The sequence below is a fragment of the Capsella rubella genome, unplaced genomic scaffold, assembly GCF_000375325.1.
Source record: "Capsella rubella cultivar Monte Gargano unplaced genomic scaffold, Caprub1_0 scaffold_4, whole genome shotgun sequence".
NCBI lineage: Eukaryota > Viridiplantae > Streptophyta > Magnoliopsida > Brassicales > Brassicaceae > Capsella > Capsella rubella.
In genome coordinates, this window is record NW_006238920.1 from 1,273,598 (window position 1) to 1,293,529 (window position 19,932).

General features: G+C 31.2%; 3 protein-coding genes across 4 annotated transcripts; all 3 read right to left on the reverse strand.

Moving 5' to 3' along the window:
• Nucleotides 1–6,711: 6,711 nt before the first annotated feature.
• LOC17888889 (lysM domain receptor-like kinase 4) lies at nt 6,712–8,743 on the reverse strand. The gene has a single exon (XM_006293789.2). It carries the CDS (start codon nt 8,735–8,737, stop codon nt 6,902–6,904), a length of 1,836 nt encoding a protein of 611 aa, XP_006293851.1. The 5' UTR covers nt 8,738–8,743; the 3' UTR covers nt 6,712–6,901.
• Nucleotides 8,744–9,021: 278 nt separating this feature from the next.
• On the reverse strand, nt 9,022–11,232 carry LOC17890527 (E3 ubiquitin-protein ligase RNF5). 2 transcript variants are annotated; one of them, XM_023785077.1, is made up of 3 exons: nt 11,049–11,232; nt 10,054–10,763; nt 9,022–9,299 (listed from the first exon to the last, which is right to left on the reverse strand). In XM_023785077.1, the coding sequence occupies exon 2, from the start codon at nt 10,751–10,753 to the stop codon at nt 10,079–10,081; it is 675 nt and encodes a 224-aa protein (XP_023640845.1). In that variant the 5' UTR covers nt 10,754–10,763; nt 11,049–11,232; the 3' UTR covers nt 9,022–9,299; nt 10,054–10,078. The 2 variants fall into 2 exon arrangements, with proteins under 2 accessions (XP_023640845.1, XP_006294956.1); XM_006294894.2 differs by lacking the exon at nt 9,022–9,299 and having other exon boundaries at nt 9,824–10,763.
• Nucleotides 11,233–15,236: 4,004 nt separating this feature from the next.
• On the reverse strand, nt 15,237–17,354 carry LOC17888796 (calcium uniporter protein 2, mitochondrial). Its single transcript, XM_006294389.2, has 2 exons — nt 16,710–17,354; nt 15,237–15,916 (listed from the first exon to the last, which is right to left on the reverse strand). Exons 1-2 carry the CDS (start codon nt 17,271–17,273, stop codon nt 15,455–15,457), a joined length of 1,026 nt encoding a protein of 341 aa, XP_006294451.2. The 5' UTR covers nt 17,274–17,354; the 3' UTR covers nt 15,237–15,454.
• Nucleotides 17,355–19,932: the final 2,578 nt, after the last annotated feature.

Here is a 19,932-nt window from a genome sequence, read left to right on the forward strand (position 1 = left end):
GTAGACCAATCATAAATTGCCAATATGTTTTGGGTTTTATGAGACTTGTTTTTTGTTTTAGTTTTTGGTGATTCGTTCACGAACACAAACTTATAAGTCTAACATTAGCTATGAATTATACATTGTAGTAACAGTTTATAGAAACAAAAACACAATTATTTTATGTTTAAATTATGTTAATTTTATATATACAACAAACACAAAGAGTATTATAGATATATTTCCATAATTGATTTGACGTGCGTATCCATCTCACAAACAGTTAGAAACATCTTGGATATGTATGTGATATGTAGGTTATAAATCCACAATGGGATAAATAATTAATTGAAGGCTCGAAAGCAAAAAAGTGAAAAGCCCACTTGTATATATATATATCTATGGAGAGACTTATGTTGGAATCTATCATGTAAGAATCAGATACCAAATCAATGATTTCTTAGCACCAATAATATGATTGAAATTGTACTTACTTAAATCTAAATTTATTCAACTGGTTCCTCAAGAATATTATTTTTAGCTAAATACTCCATAACTTTGTGTATTGAGTTGCCTACCTATATAAAAAAAAGGTTAAGTATTGCCTAAATCAGTTCTGTTTTAGTTTATTTCCACCAATTTCTATATATGCATACATAAGTATATATTTTTGTTACTATTTAAACCATACCGCACTTTTACGCATAATTTTTTTCGCACATTACCATTCAAAGTTTATATCTTTAGAATTCGATACATTGCAAACGAAACAAAAATTTGCTATAGTTTTATTGATTTTACATTTCCTTAAAATAGCAGAAAATTAAAAACAGAGAAACAAAAAGAAAGAAGTTTACATAAAAATTCTTCAAATAAAAAAACTTTATGATTTTAATCTTTTTATATATCTTTTTTTTTAAGATATCTTTGTTCTAACTGCAAATGAGATTGACGGTTGACAGCCCAACCTTCTTCACTCCTACCAGTATCTTTCTCTTTTCGTATATATTATTTACGTTTTTGTAGTAACTAAAATACATTTTTTGTTTTTGTTTATGAAAACAAAATAGTTTTTGGTCGGGTGAATCTCTCACGTGAATCCCATCTCCTTAGAGAGAACTCACTCACACGTATGCACAACCATCAATCACGTGTGGAACCTCCTTTTTTGCATGTGTGGTTGTGTCTTTTATCCTCCTCCTTTACGCATTTAATAGGTAAGTAAACCTCAAAACATGTACAATGCATCCTCTGGTTTTGTATATAGTCTCTTCAATGGTGGTTGCAACATCTAATATCTCTTTGTATGTATCTTCATCCACACGTTACTCTCCTATCCTATCATCCTCACATTCATTAGCTAGTCTTTTCGATATTCGATATAACAATGACCATGAGTCCATGAATCTTTATAAGTTGAAGATCTTATAAGATACCTTTAGATTTCACACCTTTAAATAACATTTTGAGTTATTGTTATATTTGGGTTTAGTTGAGTACTTGAGTTATAAAAAACACCTTTAGAACCTATAAGACACCTTTAGATTTCACACGTTTGTGTTTGGTTCTGTTCGTTTTTATACTAATTTGCACTTGTTCAATTTCATTCTTCTTAGGATCTTTCGTTTCACTCACAACTTTTTTGTTTGTTTGTTCAACACTCACAACTATTTAAAGACATATAAAACCAAATAATCGGTATTACTGAATTAAGCTATATAGATACTTGATTGGAGTAATTAAGATCCTCGTATCAAATGTTACTGAATGGGGAAATTTTGTAGATTCATGATATAATAAAATTTGTTAGAAAGTTAGAGTCACTTGTTCACGTATGGTTGTTAATATAGACAAACATATACTTACACGTCTCTCGTAGATCATTAAAAGCTCTTTAACATGCCATGTGTATCCTTATATAGAAACTCTCAAGTTCACAAGGACAAAGGCATTGAATAATTAAACTACAAATATGTTATCATCATATCAATAGTAGTCCTATTCATTAGTACTTGTTGTTAGTGTTCATCATCATCCAAACTAATAAAGCCTCTTGTTTCTTTGTCGAAAATAACCATTTCAAATTTTATCCATATACTGAATAAATTACATCAAAACATAGGTTTTATGGCACGATGAAATTATAAGTCTAGATTAAAAGTTTTTTCGTTATTATAAAAAAAAACAACTCTGGCTTTATTATAATTATCATTCAAATGTATAAGCCCTAACCCTCTTTTTTGAACCTACGCAATGCATGTTAGCAACTTTTAAAGAACCAAAAATTCAAAACTGAAAATTTTAATCCAAGGCTGCATTGAAAAATGAAAAGCAAAAAGAGAAAACAAAAAAAAAGTTAAAAGAAGTGAAATGATAATACGGGCAGCATAACGAACTCTTGTCCGAGGAATCTCTATGTCACTCTCTCTTTCTCTTGGTTTACTTCTGTCTCCTTGTTTTTATGTTTTGCCTTTAACATGAATGAATTGGACAACTTACATGAATAAACGATTGAAAACCAAATGATTGAATGACAATTAAATTTACATATCTTGAGAAAGTCCATGTTAATGAGACACTGATCATGTTATACGTTGTTGTTAGTTTGACATAAACATATTTTATTGATATTTGATACATACGTAACCTGCATCCATAATTGATATATATAATCTAGAGTTCCCAAGATTTGTTTAGGGCTTATTTGCTAGGTAGCCAAATCGTTGGTTAGAAGTGGCAATAGAAATGAAAGCATTGTAGAACCCATAAATAAGTGATATGTTTTTGTAAATGTGATTAAAACAAATATCCTAATTTTTTTTTATTTTTTTTTTGTAAATGTGATTAAAACAAAAATCATGTTATCATGTAAAATAACGTGTAAGCGGATAAATCGATTTAATTTGTTTTAAAACACAAGAAAAAATCGGACTAAATATATAATTTTATTTATTTATTTACGATTTTTTCATCCTGTCAATTTCTACAAATAGAAAATGTAAAATTCGATTGTATAATGCCTATTGGCCCTATTTGTTTATTTTTAAGACTTGTAGATGGCCACTATTTGTTTTCGTCTATAAATTTCATATAACCATACATAAAACTATTTTTAGATGCAATGAACTCCATAAAGGAGTAGGACTAGCCACAACATTTGTTTAACAATTTTGTGTGTGACATCAGGTTTTCGAAATGCTGATGTGATGTTAAAACACTCATACGCATTGTTTCGGGAATTGGTAGGACTTTCTCAAATTGATACTTATATATAAATATATAGCTTTTTGAATCAATTTGATGAAATGTAAAATGTTGTATATTAGATGATTATACAAAGCAACTAACTTTGATTTTAAACTAATGGGTGAGTGATATTTATTGTACCACAAACATAAAAAGGACTAATGAAAATGGAGGCGATGGTCCCTTCTTATTCCACTTTTTGGTTCATTCGGTGTCAATCAAATTGTTCCTTTCTTCTTTATTTATTTCTCTGATCTCCTTTTCTTGGCTCTTTGATAGATACTTCAAAAAAAAGTTTGTATAATATTTTATCTTCTTCTTTTTCAATGGAGGAGATCGATGGGTTTTTCTTGAATTCTTTAAAACATTTATACACTAGATATAAAAATATTTAGTTTAAAAATTGTATAGCTTTGGTGTTGGTGTTAGATGCTTTTGTTTTGTTTTATTCCCGCCTTTTAAGTACACTCATTTTTGCAACTTAAGAGAGTGCTTTGTATAGTGGTGTGACCACAAGCTCACTTACATGTCTTTGGTTTGCGCATTTCTTTGTGTATCAATACTTATATATATATATATATATATATATATATATATATATTATATATATATATATATATATGTGCTGTGCCATTTGTGCATGGAAAGTTTCAAAATCTAGGCATGACATGCTTTCTAAATTTGTTTACTAAATATCTTCTTGTCTTGTTGTCCTTTCAAGATTGGAATAGCTTTAGACCATTCTAGGTTATATAGTTTAGAGATTTTGATTCTTAATTCTTCATTAAAAATTGTATAATTGTGTCATTGTGTGTGCAAAACACCACTTCGACATCTATATAGCTAATCATTGTGCGTTTCTTACACGATATTTTTGTGGTTGAACTTGACTGTGTTGATTATAAATGTTATTACTATGTCTCTGTCAATATTTAAAATAGATGGTTCAAAGGTATATATATATATAGCTATTAAGAAAGGGTCCATATATATCTCTATATGTATAAAGATGTGCAACTTTGACTTTGAATATATATCTCAGATCTAAACTGGTTAATTCAGGCCTTTCACATCCTTAGGAGTTAGGACCATGCATATAAGATATACGTAAAACACAGCCAATGAGTAGCGGAAAAAAAAACCCATAAAATTGGGCATTTTCACATAATGAATTGTTTAACTATTATGCAATGTGAACATTTTTAACTGTCATTTTAAATATTTCAAAACAAAGTATACAAGAGGAAGATTTGGTATTTTATGTAGATCGATGGTACGTAAAATGATGTGAAAACATAAAATACAACTCGATTATTAAAGAATATGCAAAATCAAAAAACTAATCATATTACAAAGGGAGAAGATTATATAACCTAAAGAGGCTATAATTAAGCTTCAATATGTGATATAAGTGGACAAAAAAAATCGATGGCATAGAGAAACACAATTGTATATCAATCCAAAGGGAAAAATAAATTATGATATGACGGGAACTTGCAAGGTAAAAGTTTGTATTAGAGACATTAACATGTTAGATAGTAAGGTATAAGTATCTAACATGAGTGTTCATAAAAGACAAAACATGTATTAAATATTTACAAAAACCACAACGATTAGTTAGAATTTAGACCTCAAATCCGATCCTCAAAAGCAAAACAAATTCTAGTGGTAGAAACTAAGTATAGCTCACACAAAGATTAGTTCATCCTCAAAATGTGAGCTATACTTAGTTTCTACCACTAAATTTTTTACTTAGATAAGAGAAATTTAGAAACCATATTTATATTTTTTGCTCTCTCTTTCACCCCATTCCAGAAAAGCAATATATAAAAGTAGTGAAATAAAATAAAAACCCTAAAACAAACAATAATGGTCCTAAAATACATGAGATATTTTTAAGAAACACTTCTCAAAATTAAAAATATCGAGGCTCCACAATTCCAAAAAAAGGAAAAAAAAAATCATTCTATCATGTTTTTTGCTTATAGAGACTAATATATTTATATCATTTCCTTAACAGTCACCATAATTTATATAACATAATTGCTTTTAGTAATATTATTTACAAGAAGAGGTAGACCGTAGACGCGAGATAGACACCTTTGTGTAGACAATGAAATGTATGATTGAAACAAACAAAATAAAAAATATATACTTTTATTTACTAATTGCTCAAATTTGGTGAAAATTATATATTTTTCAGCCAAATGGTAATTTTTTCGACGTATCTAGAGAAGATTTGAACCGTAACAAAAAATTATATATTTTTTCTAATCGTAATTCTTAATATTAAATCAGATAATCTGATACATAAAATACGTATCAAACTGCTATTAAATTTATATATAAACAATGTTATTTAGAACTAGTTATTTTGAGTCGATTATTGATTGAAAGAAATACAATACCATTTTCTCATTTATGTTTGATATTCAAAGAAAAAAAAAATCATAATACATATATTTAAGAAATTAAAAAAAAAAAAAACGCCGTGTGTGTTATGTAATGTGTTTTATGTGGATGACTGACTCGTTGCTTGCTCATATCTTATCAAACAAATAGTGGTCCTCTTTTTTATATACAAAACACACACAAAACACAACAAAACTCAATATTTATTATAGTCCACGTGGCAAATTCAGGCAAAGGATGGTCATGGCCACGTGGGATTTTGTGGTCCATGTCGGAATCAACGTGTCTTAAAGTGCCACGTGTATTACTGCCCCAAACGCGACAGCCTGTGTTCGTTCTTCTTTCTTCTTCTATCACCACCATTCACCACCAAGCTTCCAACTTCATCTATTTTCCTTCTTTGGTCCAAAAATAAAAAAAAAACAATAACGAGAAGATTAAAAAAATAAATAATAACGATTAGATATTTTTAAAGTATATTGTATTTGGGTTTTTTTTTTATCAGATAACTAAATTGGGATCTATTTTTTTTAAGTGGAAAAATAATTATTTATAATATCATTTTATAGAAAATAACATGTTATTTATTAAAAATAATTTTTGAAATATATGTTCTTTTAGAAAAAATAAAATGATTTATTTTAATACTTTTACTAGTCATTTTGTAAATAAAAGGTATAATTTGGTTGTATAATGCATTTTCTCTTCATATTTAATTCTTTTTCCGAAAATTAAAATCTTTCAATTCTAAATACAGCATAATTTTTTCTAGCAAACCAATTATACAAACTATGATTAATTATAGAAGAAAGAGTTTTAAAAAGATGTTGAATCTTCTAATCATTACCATCCCGATGCAATACTTATTAGTCTTATCTAATAATTTTATAGTACTCGGTATTTTTAAAACATACAAAACCTAATACACCTTTCATGCATATGGAAAGAAATGTCTATGGTAAAATCGTTTATGTGACCGTTCTCATAATTTGTAATAACTAATAAATCTAAATATTAAAAAAAAAATCTTTCTCATATTTGCAGTTTTGTTCAGCCACATTTCTAACAATCAGATTACATACAACCACATTTGTTATTTTTTTGGTCAAACACAACTATCACAACTAAATAATTGACAGCCTGAACCAATCAACATTTTTTGAGACTAAATTCAACACCACAACATAACCATTCTTGTATACAAAAAAGGTCTTGTGGTTCATTTTAATGGGTCTTTGAGCCCAAACTATAATGGGCCTTAAACTTAGTACGATGATTCTACTTCCCAATTCTGCGCAGCCGCCAAGATCTTAGACAAAGACAGAACAACTTCATCCATCGATGGACGACTCATATGATCTTTCTTCAAACAATCCACCACCAACTTAACAACAAAACTCACTAATCCTTCAGGTAACAATCTTCCACGACTCAAAATCTCTTCAATCGCGTTACCTTCATCGATCTCTTTCTTCAGTTCAGAAGCTTCTTTACCAGTACCAATCTCCAACAACACAACTCCAAAAGCATACACATCAAGCTTAGTTGAAACCAACCCATGTTCCAAATACTCAGGAGCTAAGTACCCTCTTGTTCCTTCCACGTGTTTTGTCAACACGAAATCCTCCGTTGTTGATCTTGCTGAACCTAAATTACCAATCTTTCCTCGAAACTCGATGTCGAGGAACACATTGTTGCTGTTCAAATCCCTGTGAACGTAAGGAGGATCAGCGAAGTTGTGTAGATAGTTTAGCCCTGTTGCTATATCTAAACCTATTTGTAGCTTCTGAGTCAAGCTTAACAACGATTTCGTCGTGTGAATCCAATCGCTTAAGCATCCGTTTGAAGCGTGTTCGTAGACTAAGTACCAGTCTCCTTCATGGAAACAGAATCCAGAGAGACGTATGATGTTAAGATGGTTTAGTTTCGATAACAAGTTGATTTCTTCAGAAGCGTTTCCTTCTATTTTCTTGATCATTGCGCCGTCTCCATTGATTTTTCCGATGTAACCTGATTCTCCGGTCGAGCTAGACGATGTGAAATCACTCGTCGCTGACTGTAGTTCATGAAATTTGTAAACTTTCAATGATTCCACCACCATCCCTGATAAACCATCTAGCGGATCGAATTCTTGATTGGACATCCGCGGTTTCTTGGCCGTGAAGCTATCGAGATTTCCCGTTTCCTCTTGCGGTTTCGGTTTCTTTTTGACCAAACAGAAAATGGTGGCACTAATAACAACCAAAATCAATGCTCCTCCTAAAACTCCGGCAAGAACAGAGACCCATGTTTTCTTCGATTTCCCACCATTCGGCGACAATGGAGGAGAAACCGATTGAGGCGGAGGAGGAGGAGGAGGAGGAGGAATGAGAGAAGAGTTGGGAACTGAAGGAGGGTTCTGTAATGGAACCAGAATTGTGGTGAAAGGGAAAACTTCAGAGTTCTCAAACGACATTTGGTTAGCTTCTAAAGTTTTACTCGTCTCAACTCCAAATCTATCACTGATGATCTCAACGGTGTCTCCGAAAACAACAGTATAGCTCATCAGATACTTCAAACCATCTTCATTGACCTGTTTAGCCGTAGGACAAGCGCAACGGATTGGAACAACGATCTTCATACCAGGAATAAGAGATTGAGATGAAACATTGTTCTGTTTCTCCAAAGCTTGACAAGTCGAAAGCCCTTGAAGAGTGTTGTTAGCAATAACGAAATACGAATCGTTTTGCTGGATTGTATAGTTGAGATTGGCTTGTGAATTGTCCTTGAAACAAGAACAAGTTAAAGGGATGATGATTTGTTGACCAGAACGGAAGGTGGTTGAAGCTGAGGCGGCATTGAGGGAGGAGACGAGAGATGGGTTGACGGAGAAGAGCGAAGAGATGGAGGAGACGGTGGAGAAAGGAGGAGTGGATCGGAAAATGACGTAGGCTTGGCAAGTTTTGTTGAGACCGTTACAAGAGTAGCCGAGAACAGAGGTGGAGTTGTCGGAAACAGAGCAATCGGTTGTCGATACACCGACATAAGGCTGTTGCGCGGTTGCGAAAGAGGAGAGACATAAGAAGAAGAAGAAGAGGAGATGAAGTGGAAACGAGATCATCGTTGTGACGACTCTGCAAGATTTGGTTGCCACGTTTGTTAGTTGGGTTTATAGGAAGAAGAAAAAAAAGTCAACTGTTTCAGGAAATGTCAAAATGAACAAAAAGTGGGAATTGGTCTCTTTATTTGATTGAATGATTGGAGTAGATAACTTATTATATGATTTATATTTCAACCCATTGATTTTGTTTTTGTTTTATGTGATTCATAATCATAAGGCATTGAAGCCGCCAAAGACGACATGAGAAGATGACACAAAGGGTTTAGCCTTTTTTTCATCTCGTCTGGTTTTCAATTCCGACAGTAACTAATCAATACTGTCTCGTTCCTTATAATCTTAGTGATGCAGACATATGTTGACTAAATAAGTCGGTCCAAAGCATAGTACGAGCCAACCAATACCGACACAAAACTTAAGTCCTAAAAATGAGTTGTATTCAGTTATGTTCATATAAGTGTCTATAATAGATTGGTCCTTTCTTGATTCTCACTACGACCCAACATTTTTATACCACCAAAGCATGAGGGACTCATAATATTCAATGAACATTGTTGTCTGCATCGTGTCACACAGAAGAAGACATACATTATACGAGTTATTCGAGTATATTAGTGAATAACTATGATTGACAATAACAGAAGATGGTTAAGGTATTTGAGACTAGGTTCAGGTTCAGGCGAGAAGAGTGAGTGATGCTTCTCAGCCAGATTGAGGTTAGTAAAAACAGATTGAGGTTAATAGATACGAGGAACAACACGATTAACAAGAGTGATTCTATAATCTCAGCCAGGCTCAGTCTCAGCAATCCACTTTGAAAACAAACTCACTCGAACGAGCTTGTGTTCGCACATGAATACTCACGACATTAAAGCAACACACATAGTTTTACCCTGATAAAATAAAGTTGTTGTAACAAACAACTAAGCTGAGCTGACACTACCAACAAATCATTCCTAGATCAAGCACTTACCAAGTCTTCTGAATCAATGATTTAGACCTTCGATTCTAGCTTTTCAGTGTCTTTTCTTCGTTTATCAATGAGCAATAAAGCAGAAACAAGTTTCGAAACATATCAGAAGCTATATGGAAGCTAATGAACTATCAATCAAATATAATAATCAAATGTCATAACAATATGCACCATTTATTCCATAAGATGCTTAGACAAAACACAAAAGGAGTTGTGTAAAAAGCTTATACACTCAAGTATCATCTTCAAAACAAAAATACAATAACAAACGTTGCAAGACAGACACTCAGCTATTACCATATATATACATACACAACTTGAAACAAGTAAGTGAGTTTGATCATACCTGGAAATAAAACCAAATGTGATCCTTACCAGCAAAGAAATATCAGAACGCAAATTCCAACAAAAATTAAGAGATTCTTCAGCATTGTATCGCTTTGATTCGCTCCGCGAGCCATAGGACGCTCTTGTCCATGAGTAGGAACTCCACGGAAACCATTATGGTACCCACCGTAAGGATACCCCGGTGCTGAACCATAAAGCGTTGCATCGGGAAATCCATGGAACTGAAAGTTAAACAAAGAAGGCAACAAACCCCCAAACCCCATACTGAAATTCCCAATCCTAGTAGTCGCCATCGGCATAAACCCGCCCATCAAACCAATACCGTAGTTGAAAAAATTACTTGCCGCTTCAGGCTGAGGAGGAGGAGCAGCAGTCTCGGGTCTTTGACCCGATGGTCGGTTAGGAATCCGCATACCCGGGTAATGTTTTGATCTCGGGTCAGTCTGGTTCTTTCCTCTACCATAAAGAGGAACCAGCTTATCATCTTGCACCACAGCTTTACATACAGGGCATTCTTGAGAATGCGAGTGGTGGTGAAGCCAACGGTATAAGCAAGGCCAGCAAAAGAGATGGCCACAAAGAGTGACGATCGGATCTTGAGCTAACTCAAAACAAATGTTACATTCAAAATCTCCTTGATCATTTGCGCCATTGTTATTATCAGAGTAGGACGTGCTAGTGAATTCTCCATTCACCATCTCAATTTCCCTATAATCAAACCAAAAATATGAACTTGAATCAAAAACATTAAAATCATTCGACGCTCTAAACTAAATCAAACAAAATATGAACTTAGACAAGAAACCCTAAAGTTTAATTCAATCAAAAGCTCTAAAATCACAAGATTTGACAAACCCTAATACACACACAAACCAAAAACCCTAACATTAGAAACGAAGACGATAGATTCGAAATTGAACCGACAGAGACAAAATTGAATCATATCAGATCCATGGATCGAGAACTAGAATCAAATTGAAATACAAAACTTACCCTTTTCTCGTCAAAAAGAATCAAATCCGAAGGTTTAAATCAGCAGCACACAGGGACAAGATCCCTAAAAAGTAGAGATTTGCACGAAACTAAAGAAGAAACCAAACATCGTGGGGAAAAAAAAAACAAAACAGAGTCCTACTGTTTGGAAAAAAGAGTTCCAAGCTAATTTCTGACACTTTTGTTTTTCTCTTTCTCTTTTTTTTTCTTTGGTCGGCTACTCGGATATTTTGATTAATTATGGCCCAATTATACCGATTTCTAAACTTATTGGGCCTGATTCACTACAACCTACATCCACATGCTAATTGCTAAGTAAGTATCATTTTTAACCTAACAAAACAATCTGTCAAGTTTTTTTCTTCCCTATTTGAATAATAGTTAGTTCGTATAATTTTTTTTTTTTTTTTGGTAAAATTCGTATAGTTTTTTTCTCAAAACACTATAATTACATGGCACTCTAACGATGAGATTGAAACAGTTTTTTATTTTTTATTTTTCTTTCGAAGTTTCCACCAAAGTATCACATTGTTATATACAAGTTTTATTCTCAGCTACAACAGTTGACTAACCTCCACAATTAACTATTCTGATGTTTGCACGAATTAAAATATAGTATATTAGCATGATACTTTCTTCATTTCATATTTTTTGTTGTTTTAGATGATTTTATTAAGAAAATTTAAAATTAAATTTTCTGTTTTATATTTTTTTTTTTGTTTTACTCTTAATTGATTTACAATTTTGTTTGATATAATTGATTATTGTAATAAACTAAAAAGTTGGAACACAATTTCGAAGTTTGTTTTGTTAATTTGTATTGAAAAATATTAAACAAAACTTTAACTCTAAAACAACAAGTAAGAACTAATATTTAAGGCTAGTGAAGTGTTTCTACTACTTGCAACAGAGTGTACCAATACTTAAAGTTACAATCCCGTTTTTGTTTGACACTAAAGTCTGAAAATAACAAAATTAAATCTGAATTGCAGGATCCTACTGCCAAATGGAAAACCGAATGGGAGATCATTGTTAAGTCTCTTATATGGTTTTTGGTTTAAGTCTTACCGGAAAAACATAGTGAATGTTTTGTAGTTTGTAGAATTGATTTTAACAATTATTTTGGAAAATCTAAAATTAAATATGTGATTATTTAACATTTTTTACATACACAATACCAATTGAATCACAACTCTTTTCAATACAAGAATATATTATATATATATATATATATATAATAAAGTAGTGTAAATAATATCAAAACCGAAACGATCTTAGATGAATTGACAAAAGTGAGAGATTGAGATTATTTATCTCGTACAATATCAAAACACCATATTTCCTCAACTACATGAAAGAGCTTAGTCATATAAAGGTTGTCTTAGAGAATTATTATTGAATTTCTTTTCTTCAACCCTCTCTTAGATCTCAAAATCTATCTTCAATTAGTAAAACAAATTTATTGTAAATTTTACCACAAAGGAACGCACCAAAAATATGTAATTAATATCGACTACTTAATTGATAACTATATACTATAAACTATCAAATATAAAAAAGTACAATTAGAAAATAATTTACAAAAATAAAGACTCGCGGTATACCGCGGAGTCAAACCTAGTTCTTATACATATTAGAGAAATTGATACCAATAACCTTTTTATGATACCCTCTTTTAAAAATACCCTCTTTTTTTACTATTTTCATTTTTGCCCTCTCTTAATTTTTAATGGCTATTTTACCCCTATTTGAAAGAATATTCTTTCACAAAGGAAGGAATATTCCTTCCAAAATTTTCCCCCCCAAAAATTTCCCGCCAAAAAATTTCCCGCCAAAAATGTTTCCGAGAAAAAATTTTCCCGCCAAAAAATTTCTGCAAAAATTTTCCCGCAAAAAAAATTATTTTTTCAAAATTTTCCCGCCAAATTTTTTTAAAGGGTTTACAAGATTTTTTAAAGAGTTTTTTAAAGGGTTTACAAGGGTTTTTTAAAGGGATTTACAAGAGTTTTAAAATGGTTTTTAAAAGATTTGTAACGGTTTTTAAAGAGTTTTAGAAGCCTACAAAGGTTTTTAAATGGTTTTTAAATGATTTACAATGGTTTTTAAAAGTTTTTATAAACAATTTTAAAAGGATTTACAAGAATTTTTAAAGGATTTTAAAAATTTACAGGGATTTTTAAAGGTTTTTTAAGATGGTTTACAAGTGTTTTTAAAAGGATTTAAAAGTATATTTAAAGGCATACACAGATTTAAAAATAGTTTTAAAGGATTTACAAGAAGTTTTAAAGGGTTTTAGAAGTTTACAAATGTTTTTGAAGGGTTTACAAAAGTTTTTAAAGGTATTACAAGTTCTTTAAAATGGGTTTTAAGGATTTACAAGGGTTTTTAACGGGTTTTAGAAGTTTACAAAAGTTTTTATTAAATGATTTATCACGGTTATAAGTGGTTTAAAGGGATTTACAAGTGTTTATAAATGTTATAAAATGATTTACAATGGTTTTAAAAGGTTTACTCAAGTTTTGAAAGGTTTTGGATGACTTTTAAAAGATTTACAAGGGTTTTTAAGGGATTTTTTAAGGGATTTATAAATATTTACAAGGTTTTTTTAAGAAATTGCGGAAAAATTTTGGCGGGAAAATTTTTGTCGGAAATTTTTTGGCGGGAAATTTTTTTGTCGGAATTTTTTGGCGGGAAAATTTGGCGGGAAATTTTCCCGAAGGAATATTCTTTTTGTTGGAAGAATATTCCTTTTTTCATCATGGGTTATAATAAAGGAGGGTAATTTAGTCATTTGTACATTGAATAGGGTATTTTTGAAAATGAACACTTAGAGAGGGTACTTGTAGAAAAGGGTATCATAATAAAGGTTAGTTGTGCAAATCTCCCTACATATTATTAGCAAAGTATATAACATATTATTGTGGTTGAAATACGTTATTATTCCTAGATTTGAGTTGAAAAACAAATAAATTTGCTACCAAGATATTCTACACCAAAATTGTATAACGTATAAATTTTTGCATGTATTCACACCAAAAACCTACGGACTTTAGACATTATATTAAGGGGGAAATTCAAAAATACCCTTTTTCCAATACCACTTTTTAAAAATACCCATCTTTCTTATTTTATCAAAAAGTCACAATAAAATTTGAAATTTATCAAAAAAATATGTATAAACTTATATTTATAGACACAAATTATATTCACATGTGTGTAAATTTATATATATATTTCATAAGTACCGTATAAATATCTTTTAAAAATCATATAAAAAACTTATAAAAACTGTGTAAACCTTTTAAAACCCTTATAAAAACCATATAAATACCGTTTAGAACGTTTTAAAACATTCTAAATATTTGGATTTAGTTTCCCAGTAGTAATGATGATCTTGATGTACCTTATCAATCATATAGAAGTTTATAATTTTTCATATTTGAAAAGGGGTATTTTTGAAAATGAATAGAAAAGATGGGTATTTTTAAAAAGGGGTACACCAAAATGGGTATTTCTCAAAAATTCTCTTATATTAATCTTATGTAGTTATCTAAGTTAAACATAAATTTATGCAGTTATCTAAGTCATGAGATTAAAAAAATTAGATAAATGATTTTGAATTCGAGGAAGAAGGATCTTGGCTTAGATTATAAACCGATTAAACCAACATTTATGTCGGAAATAGGGTTAGAATTTTTTTTTCAAAAGTAGAAACAAAACATAATTTGTTTGTGTCGGTCTAATCTATATTGTACAATAGTTCTAAGATAGATATAGATCATCAGCCTCTATATAAACAACATAAGTTTTGTTGAATTTTTCCAACAAAAATAATTGAACCAAACATATTTCAATATTGTTAATTATTTGGATTCTGAAAACAAAAAGTCAATCCTTCAATTCTATAAATAAAAACCCTTTTCAAATTAGTTCGTTTTGAGATATGATGTGGCAACTGGCAAGTATCGTCCCATTACCGTGGAGAATCACGATACCGGATTTTATTCGATTTATAACATGACAACAAACATTATTACAAACATTTATCATATCGAAATTATTTTTGGTTTTTTTTTTTTTTTAATATATGAGATAAGATTTTGCAAAATAAGAATTTCTGTATTATATTACATTTTCAAACAATTATTTACAAGATGTTAAAATATAAATCGATCATACAAACTTGAAAACAAAAACTTAACTCTTCCCTGATATTACATAAGCCGCTATAATAAGAACAAACATTTTGTCTTTATCCTTTAGAAATCTGAAAATTTGAGAATACTACCAATTTTTTTTTTTTTTTTTGGTAGACTTCACTAGTTAGGAAAAATCAGACACCATATGTGTGACAACAACATTGAATCTAAGCATTTTTTTGTTTTGTTTTCCCCTAATCAAAATTTTCAACTCTTGATAGCTCCAAGAATGTTGGAAACATGAGCTGAAGGCTTTGAAGAGCATAAGAGCTTCTTCAGTTCATCATACCTCTCCAGATCAAACTCATAATCATTCATCAATTTTCTCTGTTTCGCCTCGAACCTGCTTTGGTAAAATCCTTCAAAAGAAGGCTCTTTCGATGTCCTGAGGAAAAACGCGTAACCAGCCATAAAGTATATGGACGTGACATAGAAACATATCGGCTCCATCACGTCCCATGAGAGTTCCCAAAATGTTAGCCTCATGAACCCTGCGGTCTGTAGTATCAAGTAACCAAGACCAGCCCAGAGCTCTTTCCGCACCAAAGAGTGCGCTTTCACATCAAGCACTGCCTTTTCAGCTTCGAGCTCTTTCAACTCAATCCTCCGTGGGTCATTTGGGTTACGGATCTTTGGCAAAGGAAGCAGTCCTTCGATGGATTTTGTAACCTGATCAGACACAAGGGCAAAAGACAAAAACAGAAAATGTCTGGGTAAAACAAGACCTCCACCACCTTCTTTTGAGACACACAATTAGCACTCAAAAACACACACAACAACAAACACATCTTCATGAATCAAATGACTACTGGTTTATAAAGTCAATCAATCCATCCCCATATCACTACTGTTTCTGCTTAAGATCTTATCACCATTGACTAATCTCTCCACTTAAACCCAACCTTTTGATCATCATCATCATCTCTATCAAAAACCACACTTTTGATTATATCCTAATAACCCACCAAGACCATGTTAGTAGAACAATCTAAACATCTCTCAACTCTCTCTTTGTAATTTAGGTTTCTTTGGTATCAAATCACCAAAAGGGGATCTTGACTCAATTTATAACCCTAATCAAACCAATGGTTTTTGTTTTTAGGGGTAAAATAAAAAAGTTGTGGTCTCTGTAGAAACTGTTCCTCTTTATCACCATCTCTCAAACTTGGGAACCTCCTATGGAACTCTGGTAAAAATACACAGAGGTTTCTGATTCTCCTGTTGAAATTGGAAGCCAAAGAAAGAGATACAAACCGAATAAAAATGGTATCAGTTCTCGGTAGCTTCCAAATATCAAAAATCAAAAACGCAAAAACTGGGAACCTAATTCGTTTACTTCAGAGAGTTTTAATCTCTCTCTTATCTTATCTCTCCCAAATCAATCAATCAGCTGCAAAGATCAAAGATGGATTTACAAATGCAAATATTCAAAAGAGCCTAAGAGAAAGAACGAAGAAAGTACCTGATCAGGCCTTAGACAAACGGAATCTCCCAAAACGATGACGTTTGCTGAATCATCAAGCATCTTGGCGATTCTAGATCCTAGATCTGGATCTGAAGAAGCTTCACCACAAACGGTAACAAACTCCGAATACGGCATCCAGCTTCTCCCCGTTTCTCTAAGCTTCGATTTCACAACCTCAATCTGCGCCGCTCTAAGCAGCTTCTTCGTATCCTCCACCGTCAATCCCGTCGTCGTCTCCGTCTCCTCCTTAACCGGAGGAGCGAGTCCGTCTAATCGAATCCGATCCTTACTCCCGTCGATTTCACGGATCTTTTCAATTAAACTCTCACCGACCGGCATCTGCATAATCTCCGGCCGAATCATAGCCGTGTTATGCAAAAACCGCCGCGGATTCCCCAAATCCCCAGGCTCCGGTGCGATTCTCGCCGTATCACTTGATTCATTCGGGACTCTGGTTCGTACGGCCAAAGCAGAAGACGAGATACGGCAATTCATAAGACTCTGCGACGCGACATTCGTCATGTTGAAGAGCTTCTTCGATAAAAGCTTCCTCATCGCCATTGTTGTAAAAGCTCTCCCAAGAAACTTTGAGAGAGAGAGACAAATTAAAAATAAATTAAAAATAAAAAATAAATCGTTTTTAATTATGACTGAATAATGAAACAATAGAGACTAAAAAGGGTTTATATACTGTTACAAAAATTTAAAACCTAAAAATAAATAATAAAAAAAAGAGACTCGTACACGTCAGCGTATATCGCAACGTACACGAGAAATTAAATATTACAGTAACGAATATTCGTTTTTTAGAGACTCTTTTTCTCGCGAGAAAATGTGGGGATTAATGATAACCGTACACGTGTTTGGGTTGGTAGTGGTGATAGCTTTGCGGTGCTGTTATAGCCGTTAGATGATAGCAATTTTCCAAAAAAAGTTGATTTATTATTTATTTTTACCTAAATTAGTTTTTCAGAACGGCAGAAGAAAGAAGAAGTAGGAAACGAAAAGACTATTACGTACACGCAAGCAGACGTGGATCCACATATTTTTCCTTTTTTTAATTATTTGTTTTCTTTTAACTTTTTAACTAATTTACTTAAATTAATTTGATAATTATTACTACACGATTTTATTTTTAATTACTAATTAGTGTCATTTTGAAAATAAATTTTTGTTAAAACCTCAAATTTAATTTTGTTTTTAAATTTTAAATTAAAATAAATTGTGTAATATTATAGTAATAATTTTGGAATAAACTTGGTCTTAGATTGTTTGTTTACTTATTTGTAAGTGCTTAAGAAAGCATTATTAACAAACGTTGACCATGCTTATTAGCATCTAAAAAACTAATGGAATAAGAATTTTAGATGCTTTATATATTTAGAATAAAAAATTATAAATATGATACAATAAATAAAAATTATAAATGTAAATATAAACAAAAGAATATTGCATTTGTAAATGAGGTAACAAAAGCATTGATGTAATCATATGAAACAATTTATGCGTGTTAATAACCATTTATGTGCAGTTAAAAAAATTTACAAATTTAAACTTGTATACATGTACATAGTTAGAAAATAGATAAACTTTACTACTAGTTTATTTTAATCAAATAATAATCGATTAACTAATTTGCAAAACTGTTTAAAAATATTAAAATCGCTTAAAATCGCTTAAATCTATTTAAAGTTTAGAGTTTAGAGTTTGACGATAATTTGATTTTGACGATAATTTAGAGTTTAGAAGGTCATCTATACATCGCTTAAGTTTGAATGTGGTGTTTAGGCGAACCAATTACACCACTTTTTAGAACACTATTGAACTTTTAATTTATAATTTTGTTTGGTAACTTACTTCATTTACCAACAATAACCAGCTCGAGAAACACATAAGTGAATAATCTTCATACCTTCTTATATGTTTGTTAATAATATTGTACATTTCTCAAAAACCATTCTGATTTCAACATATTGTTTTGAATACGAGTTCTAAATAGAATTCGCAACACATATATTATGTAAGCTTATATGGTTTTCATTTTTCAATGTATGAGAAACGTATAGTATAGAACAACAACAAGAATACCAACAAACTTGGCACATACACAACGCATTCTTGAAATGTAAGTGGAATAAAGAATCATCGTTTCGACGGTGGAGAAACAAATATCGTATAGAAATGACTTAGCAAGTGGAACAAATAGATAAGCCTTCACGTGTTCTTAGATTCACATCTAGACAAAAAACAATTGTAAACCATCAAAATTTTTGAATAAGTGTGTTAACTTTTTCGTTGTTGTTTTTGCAAAATATTTACCATTTATTTCATTTACGATTTTGTCACCATATTAGTATATAAAAGATACGTTAACGTGTTTATGTAAAAGAAAACGTAAGTAAAATGATGGCTATCTATTTGTAGTTTATACTTTTCGTATATGTTCCTCTCAAGCTTTATAAGAAGTCTCCCAAAACTTTGGGAGCTACAAATAATAACGATTTGGTAAACTTATTATAGAGTATATTAGCAAGTCGTATAATGACAAGTGCATTGTATTTACAACCACATGTTACAAACTTATTGGAAGGTGGCAAGCAATGTCCACAAATTTGACAAAAATAGTTTGGCCAAAAAAAAACAATTTTTTCTAAATTTATACCATTGGTAAAGGGTTTGTAAAAAAGATTGATGGACTTAATTAGGTAGATGTGGTCAATTATTGTGTAACTAATTATAATTATATTATCAACTTTGACTTGAGGGCTAATGGTGATGATGCCAGCAAGTTGCAGTTGCCACTTATATAATTAAGACCCAATCAATGATGATGAAATGATATAAATCCATCTCTTAAGTATTATTGTATTATGCAAGAGGTAAACTAAGTTATGGGTTAACTGACTAAATCATCTAAGAAATTTAAAATAATTATATGTAGTTGAAGCTGTCAGATTTTAGAAAATAGACCATTTTTATAAGTGATTTTTGTTAAAATAAAAAAAAATCTTCTGTTATTCTCATTCATGAATTTAAAAATCATAATAAAATCTAAAATCTAATCTTATTTATATAATGACTCAAAACCCTACTTTAAAATCCCATGTTATTGAAAACATTTTGAATAGTAGACTTTTAATGATTTTTGAGGGACGGAGGAGAATTTTACAATATGATAAATCATAATAACTTTTCTAAAATCATCAAAATCATCAAAATC